This window comes from Somniosus microcephalus, chromosome 1 (assembly GCF_052327205.1).
Source record: "Somniosus microcephalus isolate GS21.2 chromosome 1, FLI_Smic_1.0, whole genome shotgun sequence".
NCBI classification, from domain to species: Eukaryota; Metazoa; Chordata; class Chondrichthyes; order Squaliformes; family Somniosidae; genus Somniosus; species Somniosus microcephalus.
Window position 1 is genome coordinate 455,795,460 of NC_140987.1, and position 13,661 is coordinate 455,809,120.

The 13,661-nt window shown below is 47.2% G+C and overlaps 1 protein-coding gene across 7 annotated transcripts in view; it reads left to right on the forward strand.

Annotated features, from left to right (window-relative positions):
• The window catches only part of mcf2a (MCF.2 cell line derived transforming sequence a), a 257,660-nt gene that overhangs the window by 69,443 nt on the left and 174,556 nt on the right, over positions 1-13,661 (forward strand). For all 7 annotated transcript variants that reach the window (XR_015080094.1, XM_086002156.1, XM_086002147.1 and 4 more), the window contains exons 3-4: positions 245-359; positions 11,542-11,632. Coding sequence is in view for 6 of the 7 variants with exons in the window: in XM_086002156.1 (XP_085858282.1) it covers positions 245-359; positions 11,542-11,632 (206 nt within the window). In the remaining variant the exon portion in view is untranslated. The remainder of the gene's footprint in view (positions 1-244; positions 360-11,541; positions 11,633-13,661) is intronic.

Sequence of the window (13,661 nt, forward strand, 5' to 3'; positions counted from 1 at the left end):
AGTACCTGAAGGAAAAACAATTTGCAGGGCTATGGGGAAAGGGCGGGGGGAGTGGGACTAGCTGAAGTGCTCTCACAGAGAGCCGGCACGGGCTCGACGGGCCGAATGGCCTCCTTCTGTGCTGTAACCATTCTATGATTCTATTCTATGATTCCCATAAATGCATCAAACACACCATGTTAGCACTAGTTGGACAGTGAGCTGTGGGTGATGCTATTCTGATATTTGGTGTCGTTTATCATAGGTGGACGAGGAAAAGATGATGCCGTGATTCTAACTTTTCCAGAGTACCCCAGCTTCAGCGAAATTTCAGAAGAGGTCATACAGAAGGTCCTCACCTACTTGACTGCCATTCCAAGGTATGCACTCAACGTATTACTGTTTCTCTCCTTCTCCATTGTGTCTGGTACTGGGGCACAGTTCCACAGACTTCGAACAGCCTCTTCTCACTGGCACTCGATTGCCAGCCTCCTGCCACAGAGATTGCATCGAGAAAGATTCATGAGATTAGTCATCTTTTACATATAGCTGCGTAGAATTTTACAGCACAGAAACAGGCTCAACTGGTCCGTGCCGGTGTTTATGCTCCACACCAGCCTCCTCCCACCCCTCTTCATCTCACCCCATCACCATATCCTTCTATTCCTTTCTCCCTCATGTGTTTATCCAGCTTCCCCTTAACTGTATCTGTGCTATTCACCTCAACCACTCCCTGTGGTAGCGAGTTCCACATTCTCACCACTCTCTGGGTACTTGCTGGCAGTCTGTGCTAGCACCAGGGCAGCAGGCACTAGTTTCAGACTCCGTTCTGTTTTTGTTTATTAAATATTTTGATACCAGTTGATGCAGTTTCATTAGGATTTATGAGGACGGATTAACATTTGAGCTGGGAGACTGGGGCTGCTGGGCTGAATATTGGCCAGGACACCAGGGAGTGCTTCCCCTCTCTCCTTTAATTAGTGCCGTAGGATCTCTGTGTCCACCTGAGGGGGCAGATGGGGGTCTCGGTTTAACATCTCATCCGAAAGACGGCACCTCCGACAGTGCAGCACTCCCTCAGTACCACACTGGAGAGTCAGCCTAGATTTTTGTGCTCAAGTCTCTGGAGTAGAACATAAGAACATAAGAAACAGGAGCAGGAATAGGCCACTTGGCCCCTTGAGCCTGCTCCGCCATTCAATAAGATCATGGCTGATCTTGGGCTCAAAGCCATTTCCCCGCCCGCTCCCCATAACCCTTCACTCCCTTATCTTGCAAAAATCTGTCTATCTGCACCTTAAATGTATTTAATGACCCAGCCTCCACGGCTCTCTGGGGCAGAGAATTCCACAGATTTACGACCCTCTGAGAGAAGAAATTCCTCCTCATCTCAGTTCTAAAAGGGCGACGCTTTATTCTGAGACTGTGCCCCCGAGTTCTAGATTTCCCCACGAGGGGAAACATCCTCTCTGCATCTACCCTGTCGAGCCCCCTCAGTATCTTATATGTTTCAATAAGATCACCTCTCGTTCTTCTAAATTCCAATGAGTATAGGCCCAGCCTGCTCAACCTTTCCTCATAAGTCAACCCCCTCATCTCTGGAATTAACCTAGTGAATTGTCTCTGAACTGCCTCCAATGCAAGTATATCCTTCCTTAAATAAGGAGACCAAAACTGTATGCAGTACTCAAGGTGTGGTCTCACCAATACCCTGCACAGTTGTAGCAGGATTTCCCTGTTTTTATACTCCAACCCCTTTGAAATAAAGGCCAACATTCCATTTGTCTTTTTGATTACTTGCTGTACCTGCATGCTAACTTTTTGTGTTTCATGCACAAGGACCCCCAGGTCCCTCTGAACTGTAGCATTTTGTAATCTCTCTCCATTTAAACAATAGTTTGCTTTTTTATTTTTCCTGCCAAAGTGGATAACCTCACACTTTCCCACATTATACTCCATCTGCCAAATGTTTGCCCACTCACCTAGCCTGTCTATATCCCTTTGCAGATTCTTTGAGTCCTCTGCACAACTTGCTTTCCCACCCATCTTTGTATCATCTGCAAACTTGGCTACATTACACTCGATCCCTTCATTCAAGTCATTAATGTAGATTGTAAATAGTTGGGGCCCCAGCACCAATCCTTGTGGCACCCCACTAGTTACCATTTGCCAACCAGAAAATGACCCATTTATCTCGACTCTCTGCTTTCTGTTAGTTAGCCAATTCTCTATCCATGCTAATATATTACCCCCAATTGGGGTAATTGTAAGACTTGAACCCACAACCTTCTGACTCAAAGACAAGTGTACTAACAATTAAGTCAAGGCAATCAGTTCCAATCTTGATGAAACACTATGGATCAGTAAAAGAAGCCTGACTTATAACAGCAGCGGCAGCCACCTCAGTGTTCAGTGCTGCACTAATGTCTCTTTAGGGAAGGAAACCTGCTGTCCTTACCCGGTCTGGCCTGTATGTGACTCCGGCCCCACACCAACGTGGTTGGCTCTTTACTGCCGTCTGAAGTGGCCCAGCGAACCACTCAGTTGTATCAAGTCGTCACAAAAAATAACAAGAGTAAAACCAGATGGACTGCTCATCCACTCCCTCCACCACCGGCGCACCCTGTCTGCAGTGTGAACCATCTACAAGATGCACTGCAGCAACTCGCCAAGGCTTCTTTGCCGTCACCTCCCAAACCCGCGATCTCCACCATCTAGAATGCCAAGGGCAGCACCAACAGCAAGTTGTATTTATACAGCCCCTTTACTGTAATAAAACATCCCAAGGCGCTTCACAGAAGCGTTATCAAAACAAAAATTGACACCGAGCCACATAAAGAGAACAGGTGACCGAATACTTGGTCAAAGAAATAGATTTTAAGGAGTGTATTAAAGGAGGAGAGAGAGAGGCAGGTGCATGGGAACACCATCACCTCCAAGTCACACACCATTCCGACTTGGGCATATAACGCCATTCCTTCATCGTTGCTGGGCCAAAATCCTGAAACTCCCTACCTTCATCACAACAGCTCACCACCACCTTCTCAGGGGAAACTAGGGATGGGCAATAAATGCCAACCTTGCCAGTAACGCCCACATCCCGAGAATGAATTTAAAAAAATGGTCAGGATGATGTCACTGGGGATCCGTTTTCAATAAGTATTATCGCCTGCTCGTGGTGCAATGACCCCATTGGAAACATGGCAGGAATTCCGTGGGCGATGCTAACACGCTGTGCGTTACGGGTTCCCACCCATTGTCCCTGTGTATTTTGCTCAGCACACTTGGGACACTAAATACCGGAGAATTGGCTCCAGATTCTCTGTCTCAATAAAACAGTCCCTGTTCTCGTAACCTGCCACATGAAGAAAATAATTCCAACTTCCTCCTTCGTTGTACCAGTGACAATCCTGAGCATGATTCAGCACAATGGTTAAGCTGGAGCCAAACATGACTCACCTGCTGTGTCACATAACATAACTTGCCAACTGTATGCTAACATTAAACCAACACGCTCTTTTCACTGGCGATCAAAGATACAGTTTTCATACGCCAAATGCCCCAGCTTTGTCACAACGGCTGTGTTTGCTTTTCAGGGCAGGGCTTTCAGTTCTTTGGGACATCAAAGTCGCAAACTCTGAACCCAGCACAATGGTATCAGTCGATCGAAGGCCTTAGCAACTTAAAATAGGCGCTTAGGAACAGGAGGAGGCCATTCAGACCCTCACAGCCTGCTCCGCCATTCAATCAGATCAGGGCTGATCTGTTGCCTCAACTCCATTTAGCCGCCTTTGCTCCATATCCCTCGATACCCTTACCCAACAAAACTCTATCAATCTCAGTCTTGAAAGCTCCAACGGACCCCCAGCATCCACAGCCTTTTGAGGGACAGAGTTCCAGATTTCCACTAGCCTTTGTGTGAAAAAGATACTTCCTGATTTCACTCCCAAATGGCTTGGCTCTGATTTTCAGATTGTGTCCCCTCGTTCTTTATTCCCCCACTTGGGGGAATAGTTTCTCTGTTTCTACCCGATAACATAGAACCTGTTGCATGCAATAAGAAGCAATATTACCGTGAATTTTTGTCTTGCAAGCAGCAAATTCTTATCCACAAATCTTCTTCTTCTTCTTCTTAGGCAGTCACTCGGAACCGAGGATGACTTGCTTCCACATTAAAAATGAGTTCTCAGGTGACTGATGAGTCCAATGCGGGACCTACAGTCTCTGTCACAGGTGGGGCAGACGGTGGTTGAAGGGGCGGGTGGGTGGGGTGCTTGGGTTGACTTGCGCTGCCTGCGTTTGGCTTCCGCTTGCTCCCGGCGAAGAGACTCGAATTGTTCGGCGCCTTCCCGGATGCTTCTCCTCCACTTTGTGCGGTCTTGGGCCAGGGATTCCCAGGTGTTGGTGGGGATGTTACACTTTTTCAAGGAGGCTTTGAGGGTGTCCTTGAAGCGTTTCCTCTGCCCCCCTGGGGCTCTCCTGCCGTACCGGAGCTCCGAGTAGAGCGCTTGTTTTGGGAGTCTCGTATCGGGCATGCGGACGATGTGGCCCGTCCATCGGAGCTGATCAAGCGTGGTCAAAACTTCAATGCTGGGGATGTTGGCCTGAGCAAGAACACTGACGTTGGTGCGCCTATCCTGCCAATGGATTTGCAGGATCTTGCGGAGGCAGCGTTGGTGGTACCTCTCCAGTGCTTTGAGGCGCCTGCTGTACATGGTCCATGTCTCTGAGGCATACAGCAGGGCGGGTATCACTGCTGCTCTGTAGACCATGAGCTTAGTGCCGGGTTTGAGGTCCTGGTCTTCAAACACCCTCTTCCTCAGGCGACCGAAGGCTGCACTGGCACACTGAAGGCGGTGTTGGACTTCGTCGTCGACGTCTGCCCTTGTTCACAGCAGGCTCCTGAGGTATGGAGAGTGGTCCACGTTGTCCAAGGCCTTGTCGTGGATTTTGATAATCGGGGGGCAGTACTGTGTGGCGGGGGCAGGTTGGTAGAGGACCTTTGTCTTACGGATGTTTTGCTAAACATTGCTAAGCATCACAAATAGTATTTCCATTGAAACGTCAAAGGTAAGTGTCAAGACAGTCGGACACAATTTCTCCAGTAAGCTATTTGAAGACCAGCGTCTCTTTGCTGTAATGTGTAAATTTGAGACCATTTGTTATGACTTCAGCTGTCCCTTGAGCACTGCTTTCTGAGGGGCATAATGCAGAACATGGTCCATCGATCAACTCGGTGAAATGTGCACTTGCGATCAATGAAGGTGACAAATGGAGGCAATTATTGGTGGCTTGCTCCATCTGATTCGGTGTACTCTGTTTAAGGCAGTTTCCCGCCGTACCTGATACAGACCATCAAACGTTTGTCCGAAGGTTGCTGATGGCAGTTAGAGGTTTACAATAGCCTTTCACTATTCGTAACTCCTCGCTATTATGCTAGAAGATCGACAGAGCTCTCAAACCTTGTTTGGCTTTGGCTGGGATGCTGGTATCTTTCAGCGATAATCCTGCACTCCACAGGTCCCTCGGGCAGAGGGTCTGAGTTAGACACAGAGGTGGCCAGGATGCAGGATTAAGATGGTGGGCTGTTTTGTAACGACAGAAGAGTTATAAGAAAGAAGAAAGACTTGCATTTATATATCGCCTTTCATGACCACTGGACATCTCAAAATACTTTACAGCCAATGAAGTGCAGTCATGGTTGTAATGTGGGAAACGCAGCAGCCAATTTGTGCACAGCAAGCTCCCACAAACAGCAATGTGATAATTGACTTAAGAAAACTACTAGGCACCTGGTCTAAGTATTAAACAAGGCTTTAATCAACTGTTTTTCAACATGGAGATCTAGTTGTGTCCTTCACTAGTTCCTGTTAAAGAATGTCCTGAGCAAGCTGGGCCCGTGCCCGAGTATTTATACTCTCCCTGGACAGCGCCACCCACAGGCCGCCCAGTATCATTTCATAAGTCATTTCCACATGAATGACAAGATTCATGTCAATAATGACCAGACAATCTGGTTTAGTGTTAAGTATTGGCCCAGGACACCAGGGAGAACTCCCCTGCTCTTCTTTGAAATAGTGCCGTGGGATCTTTTATGTCCACCTGAGAAAGCAGATGGGGCCTCGGTTTAATGTATTATCTGAAAGACGGCACCTCCGACAGTGCGGCGCTCCCTCAGTACTGCACTGGAGTGTCAGCCTAGCTTTACGTGCTCAAGTCTCTGGAGTAGGACTTGAACCCACAACCTTCTGACTCAGAAGCGAGAATGCTACCCACTGAGCCACAGCTGACACTGCCATGTTACACACCATGTTAGGTTTGATGGTCCTCAAAGATAAACTAAAGAACATCACTGATCCATTAAAAATATTGAGCAGGAAAAAATGGTGGGGAGGGAGTTCAGTTCCCTAGATGTTTAAATATATTTTCCCAAATAAATTTTGCACAGAAAGGGTTATGAGAATGTGGTACACACAGCCCTCAATGGATGTAGATGCAGAATCAATAGATGTGTTTAAAAGGGAGATAAACACTTAGTTGGGGAAGTAAGAAGTAATAGGGCAGGGCATTGGGACCATAAAGATAAAGAGTAAGCAAGGCTTGATGTGATGTTCCCAGGTTCCACTGTTCCTGGGTAGGAACTTGAGTACAAATACTTGATCAGTTACCAATCTACCAGGTGATTACACATCAAGTACTCACATTCCCTACCTTTGTTGGCCCTATTTTGTTAGTCCTTAGCATGCAACTGGTATAAGCTTCTCAAAGGGATGACTCGCACCATTTAAAGGGAGGTTCAGGTGAACTGCATCCCCCGCTTGATCAGAATAGCACTTGGGGTGATCAAGGAGATGGATCTGGACCAGACTGAGCAATGTTTCCAAAGTGAAGGAGCACAGGGGTGAGTAGAAGACAATAAGGGAGAAGGAGGAGATTTTCCAATTGAGGATGGAGTTGTTTAAGTATGGGTAGGATGGTGTATGTGGGAAGTGTATGCAGATGCAGCTACTGGCAGACTGCATTGCGGCGCTGGAGCTGCAAATGGATACATACTGGAGCATTCGCGATGCTGAGGACATCATGGATAGCACGTTTAATGAGTTGGTCACAACGCAGGTAAAGGCTGCACAGGCAGGAAGGGAATGGGTGACCACCAGGCAGAGTAGTAGGCGCAGGCAGGTAGTGCAGGGGTCCCCTGTGACCATCCCCCTCTCAAACAGATATACCACTTTGGATATTGTTGAGGGAGATGGCTTATCGGGGGAAGGCAGCAGCAGCCAACTTCCTGGCACCATGGGTGGTTTTGCTGCACAGGACGGGAGGAAAAAGAACAGGAGAGCTATAGTGACAGGGGATTCTATTGTACGGCGTTTCTGCGGCCGCAAACGAGACTCCAGGATGATATGTTGCCTCCCTGGTGCAAGGGTCAAGGATGTCTCGTGGCGGCTGCAGGACATTCTGGAGAGGGAAGGTGAACAGCCAGTTGTTGTGGTGCATATAGGTACCAACGATATAGGTAAAAAAATGGGATGAGGTCCTAAAAGCTGAATATAGGGAGTTAGGCAGTAAATTAAAAAATAGGACCTCAAAGGTAGTAATCTCAGGATTGCTACCAGTACCACATGCTAGTCAGAGTAGAAATAGAAGGATATTTCAGATGAATACGTGGCTAGAGGAATGGTGCAAGGGGGAGGGATTCAAATTCCTGGGACATTGGAACCAGTTCTGGGGGAGGTGGGACCAGTACAAACTGGACGGTTTGCACCTGGGCAGGACTGGGACCGATGTCCTGGGGGAGTGTTTGCTAGTGCTGTTGGGGAGGGTTTAAACTAAAATAGCAGGGGGTTGGGAACCTGTGCAGGGAGACAGAGGAAAGGGAAGCAAGGATAGAAACAAAAGACAGGAAGGAGAAAAGCTTCCAAAATTCTATAGACTCTGGAACAGTTCCCATGGATTGGAGGGTAGCTAATGTTACCCCACTATTTAAAAAAGATGGTAGAGAGAAAACAGGGAATTATAGACCGGTAAGCCTGACATCGGTAGTGGGGAAAATACTAGAGTCCTTTATAAATGATGCAATAGCAGAGCACTTGGAAAACAGTGATAGGATCGGACAAATTCAACATGGATTTACAAAAGGTAAATCATGTTTGACTAATCTACTGGAATTTTTTGAGGATGTAACTGGTAGAATAGATAAGGGAGAACCAGTGGATGTGGTGTATTTGGACTTTCAGAAGGCTTTCGATAAGGTCCCGCATAAGAGATTAGCGTGCAAAGTTAAAGCGCATGGGATTGGGGGTAAGGTACTGACTTGGATAGAGAACTGGTTGGCAGACAGGAAGCAAAGAGTTGGAATAAACGGGTCTTTTTCCAAGTGGCAGGCAGTGACTAGTAGGGTACCACAGGGATCGGTGCTAGGACCCCAGTTATTCACAATATATATAAATGATCTAGACGAGGGAACTAGATGTAATATCTCCAAGTTTGCAGACGACACAAAGCTGGGTGGGCGTGTGTGCTGTGAGGAGGATGCAGAGAAACTCCAGTTTGATTTGGACAGGTTGGGTGATTGGGCAGATGCATGGCAGATGCAGTATAATGTGGATAAATGCGAGGTTATCCACTTTGGTGACAAAAACAGGAAAACAGATTATTATCTGAATGGCAATAGATTGGGAAAAGGGGAAGTGCAAAAAGACCTGGGTGTCCTTGTGCACCAGTCGCTGAAGGTAAGCGTGCAGGTGCAGCAGGTGGTTAAGAAGGCAAATGGTATGTTGGCCTTCATAGCGAGAGGATTCGAGTACAGGAACAAGGATGTCTTGCTGCAGTTGTACAGGGCCTTGGTGAGACCAGACCTTGAGTATTGTGTGCAGTTTTGGTCACCTTATCTGAGGAAGGATGTTCTTGCCATGGAGTGAGTGCAGCGAAGATTCACCAGACTGATACCTGGGATGGCAGGAATGGCGTATGAGGAGAGATTGGGTCGATTAGGCTTATATTCGCTCGAGTTTAGAAGAATGAGAGGGGATCTCATTGAAACTTATAAAATTCTAACAGGGCTAGACAGACTAGATGCAGGAAGGATGTTCCGATGGCGGGGGAGTCCAGAACCAGGGGTCACAGTCTAAGGATAAGGGGTAAGCCATTTAGGACTGAGATGAGGAGGAATTTCTTCACCCAGAGAGTGGTGAACCTGTGGAATTCTCTACCACAGAAGGCAGTTGAGGCCAATTCATTAAATATATTCAAGAAAGAGTTAGATATATTTCTTAAGGCTAAAGGGATCAAGGGATATGGGGAGAAAGCAGGGACAGGGTACTGAGTTTGGATGATCAGCCATGATCTCATTAAATGGCGGAGCAGGCTCGAGGGGCCGAATGGCCTACTCCTGCTCCTATCTTCTATGTTTCTATATTTCTATGTGGTTGTGTTACCGGACTAGTATTTCTGAAAATGTGAATTCCAGATCCCACTGTGACAGTTGGAGAATTTGTATTTTGTTGAAACAAAATCTGGGAATAAAAAGCCAGCCTCAGTAAAAGTGACCATGAAGCTGTCGGATTGTCGTAAAAACCCAACGGGTTCACTAATGTCCCTTTAGGGAAGGAAACCTGCCGTCCTTACCCGGTCTGGGCCTATACGTGACCCCAATCCCACACCAACGTGATTGACTCTCTGAAGTGGCCTAACAAGCCCCTCAGTTTGTATCAAACCTCTACCAGCGGTTGAAGAAGGCAGCCTACCACCACCTTCTTGGGGTAACTAGGGACGGGCAATAAATGCCAGCCTCACAAAAGTAGGTCAGGCCGGAATTGCCCCCTCCTTTGCGGTGATCTTAAATTTAGATTATCGATACATGGCAACCATTTACATTTCACGTGAACTTCAGTGTGTGAAGCAAGTTTGCTTTCTCTGTGTTTGTGAAAAGCCAACACAGACTGTGGAACCATCTCCCATTCAGACTTCCTGCCCTCTGTGGAGCTGCCATTCACTCGGCATGGCTCAGACTTCAACTCAGCCCCAAATCAGGAACTTCAGGAGCCATGTACAGGGCGAGAAAATTCATTGGGAGAGGGCGGAAGGTCAAGGAAGGGGCCACAAGTATCAGGCCTTTCACAGATTGACTGCCTTATGTGGGGTGGTGGGGGCGGGTAGAGGCTCCACTCCCACAGGGATAACTTCATCCCCAAGACCGAGACCAACTATCCAGGTCCTGGGCGACTTCACGGCCGTTCTGATGAACTCTTGTTGAAGTTATGGCCAAGAACAGTCATGTGTGTTTGGCCCCATAAAGTTCAAATCCATTCATTTCTATCGATGTAAAGATGTGGATACAGACTGAACATGGTGTCCCGATTTAGGATTTCTCCACCAGGCAGGCAACAGTGCAAAAAAAACCCAGCCTTTATCAAACCGCCAGGGCTGTGAGTTATTAAGGTTCAGTAGCCTAGTGGTTGTGGTATTGGCCTCGTAACCCAGAGATCACGTAGCTCTAAATCCCACCAGGCTGACACTCCAGCGCGGTACTGAGGGAGTCCTGCATTGTTGAAGGTGCCGTCTTTCAGATGAGATGTTAAACCATCAGGTGAGTGTAAACGATCCCACAGCACTGTCTTGAAGAAGAGCAGGGGCGTTCTCCCTGGGTCAATATGTAGCCTTCAACCAACACTTAAAATAGATTAGCTGCTCATTATCGCATTGCTGTTTGTGGGATCTTGCTGTGCGCAAAATGGCTGCCGCGTTTCCTACATTACAAAAGTGACTACACTCCAAAAGTACTTCATTGGCTGTAAAGCGCTTTGGGGAGTCCTGAGGTTGTGAAAGGTGCGATAGAAATTCAAGTTTTTTCTAATGTCCTTCAAGGAAGGGAAATTGCCACTGTGATCCCATCTTGTCTACACATGAACCGGTCCCATACAGTTGGCCCTTAGCTGCTCTCTGAAGTGGCCTAGCAAACCCCCCAGTTGTAAGATGAGTCACTGTTCAAGATTCAAATAGCCCACCAACACCTTCATCGGGCAACTAGGAATGGGCAATAAATACCGGCCTTGCCAGTGATGCACAGACCTGAGAATTAATGTTTTAAAAAAGGACAAACTAGGGAATAATAAATAGGACTGAGTTGCTTGGCTGGATTGGGCATTTAAAAAAAAAGAAAGTAAGACTTGCATTTATATAGCACCTTTCTCGACCAGTGGACATCCCAAAGTGCTTTACAGCCAATGAAGTGCCACGGGAGCTTTTAATATCCACCTGAGAGAGCAGACAGGACCTGGGTTTAACATCTCATCCGAAAGATGGCACCTCCGACAGTGCAGCACTCCCTCAGTAATGCATTGGAGTGTCAGCCTAGCAGTGCTCAAACCTCAGGGGTGGGGCTTGAACCCATTAACCTTCTGACTCAGAGGCAAGGGTGCTGCCCACTGAGACACAGCTGACAGTCAGCTGAGCGAGGAAGAAGAGCATTAATGAGAGGATTTAATTCATACAGTTTTCTACATTTTATTCTAATTGTTGTTAATCTGGTTTAATAGTTTTTCTTTCTCTCTTTTCTCACAGTCTACACAAACCTGAAATCAAGTTCATTGTTATCTTGGACAGGCGCCTGGATACATGGACATCTATCAAGGCAGCTCTCATCCAAATAGCGGTGAATATTATGTTTTCCAAGTGTTCTCCAGTGCCTCCGTGATTAATGAAACCCTTTCTTTGCTTATTAAAATTTCATAAAGGTATGATTTGACATGCTATCTAATAACAAACAGCCCCCAGACTCTTACTGCACGGTGTGACTGTAAAGTGGACCATTTCTCACTCCCTGGGCTATGAGTGTTTGGAAAATCTTGTCCCTTGTGTCTGTATTGATCAGTTGCTCAGGGATGGGGATAAATTGCTGGATGCACACAGGCTAGGAACGCTGAATTTCTTTTTCCAAATCCATCTAACCTGGACCAAATCTCTGAGATATGACCATCTGGAGCTAAGCTGGTTTGTAGTATCCAGATTGGAAGTGATGTGCTCTGCTTTAACTGAACAGAATCCTCGGGTGTAGCTGTTATCCGTTAGCCTTTTAAACAATTTCCCTGGTGGGCTTTTAATGTGCGGACTAAGTGAGGAGGAACGATTAAGAGTTTGTTCCCTACGAATCTAATCAAATAAAAAAAGATAGACTTGCATTTCTATAGCGCCTTCCATGACCTCAGGGAGTCCCAAAGCCCTTTACAGCCAATGAAGTACTTTTGAAGTTTAGTCACTGTTGTAATGCAGGAAACGCGGCAGCCAATTTGCGCACAGCAAGCTCCCACAAACAGCAATGGGATAATGACCAGATAATCTGTCTTTAGTGATGTTGATTGAGGGATAACTATTGGCCGGGACACCGGGGATAACTTCCCTACTCTTCTTCGAAATAGTGCCGCGGGATCTTTTATGTCCACCTGAGAGGGCATACAGGGCCTCGGTTTAACGTCTCATCCGAAAGACGGCACCTCCGACAGTGCAGCACTCCCTCAGCACTGCACTGGAGTGTCAGCCTAGATTTATGTGCTCAAGTCTCTGGAGTGAGACTTGAACCCACAAACTTCTGACTCAGAGGCAAGTTTAATCATTGATACAAGTTCCCTAGCTGTCTGGTGGGTCCGAATTCTTTGGTAGACTTGAAGGCGGCGTTCTCCTTGGCGGTTAGCTGTTGTATATATTGTTAGGAGGAGGTGTTGGATTGGAAACGTTTAACTTTAGTGGGAGAAGATGCCTGACTCAGGGTTGCTGGCTCGGGTGGCGTTGGTTATTATATCAAACCTGGTTCTCTTGTAGCAGAGGTTTCCAAATCATGGTCTATACGATGGGCAGGAAAAGGCCAGCGGGCTCAAAGCGCTTTACAGCCAGTGAAGTACTTTTTGAAGTGTAGTCACTGTTGTAATGTAGGAAACGCAGCAGCCAATTTGCGCATAGCAAGCTCCCACAAACAGCAATGTGATAATGACCAGATCATCTGTTTTTTGCGATGTTGGTTGAGGGATAAATCTTGGCCAGGACACCTGGGAGAACTCCCCTGTTCTTCTTCAAAATAGTGGCCGTGGGATCTTTTGCGTCCACCTGAGAGAGCAGACGGGGCCTCGGTTTAACGTCGCATCCGAAAGACGGCACCTCCGACAGTGCAGCACTCCCTCATTACTGCACTGGGGGTGCCGGCCTAGATTATGTGCTCAGGTCCCTGGAGTCTACTTGAACCCACAGCCACCTGACTCAGAGGCGTGTGTGCTACCCACTGAGCTGACACCGAGGGAGAGGCAACAAAACAGAGAGAAAAAAAACCAGGGCCAACAATGGAAAAGATAAAATTTGGAAAATTCCTTTCCGACCCCCTCAGGCGATCGAAACCAGCCCACGAGATCTCACGGACCAAGTGTCATCTGTAAAGACTCTTGCCTTCTACAGGCCCTTTTGGCCAGCGCACCTCCCGTTCCACCCTCCTGCCGGCCTCTCCAGCTGGTCTGCTCCGTTTCCATTTCTGCTTCTGTTGTTTGTGTCACAGGAAATTCAAACAGCCTTGCCAAACCCCAAGAGTTAGTTTGCAGCTCGTGGTTGGCGAGGGGTGAGGTGAGTGTGTACTTAAAGACACCAAATAGAGTTTAGAAGAATGAGAGGCGATCTTACTGAAACGTATAAAATTCTTACAG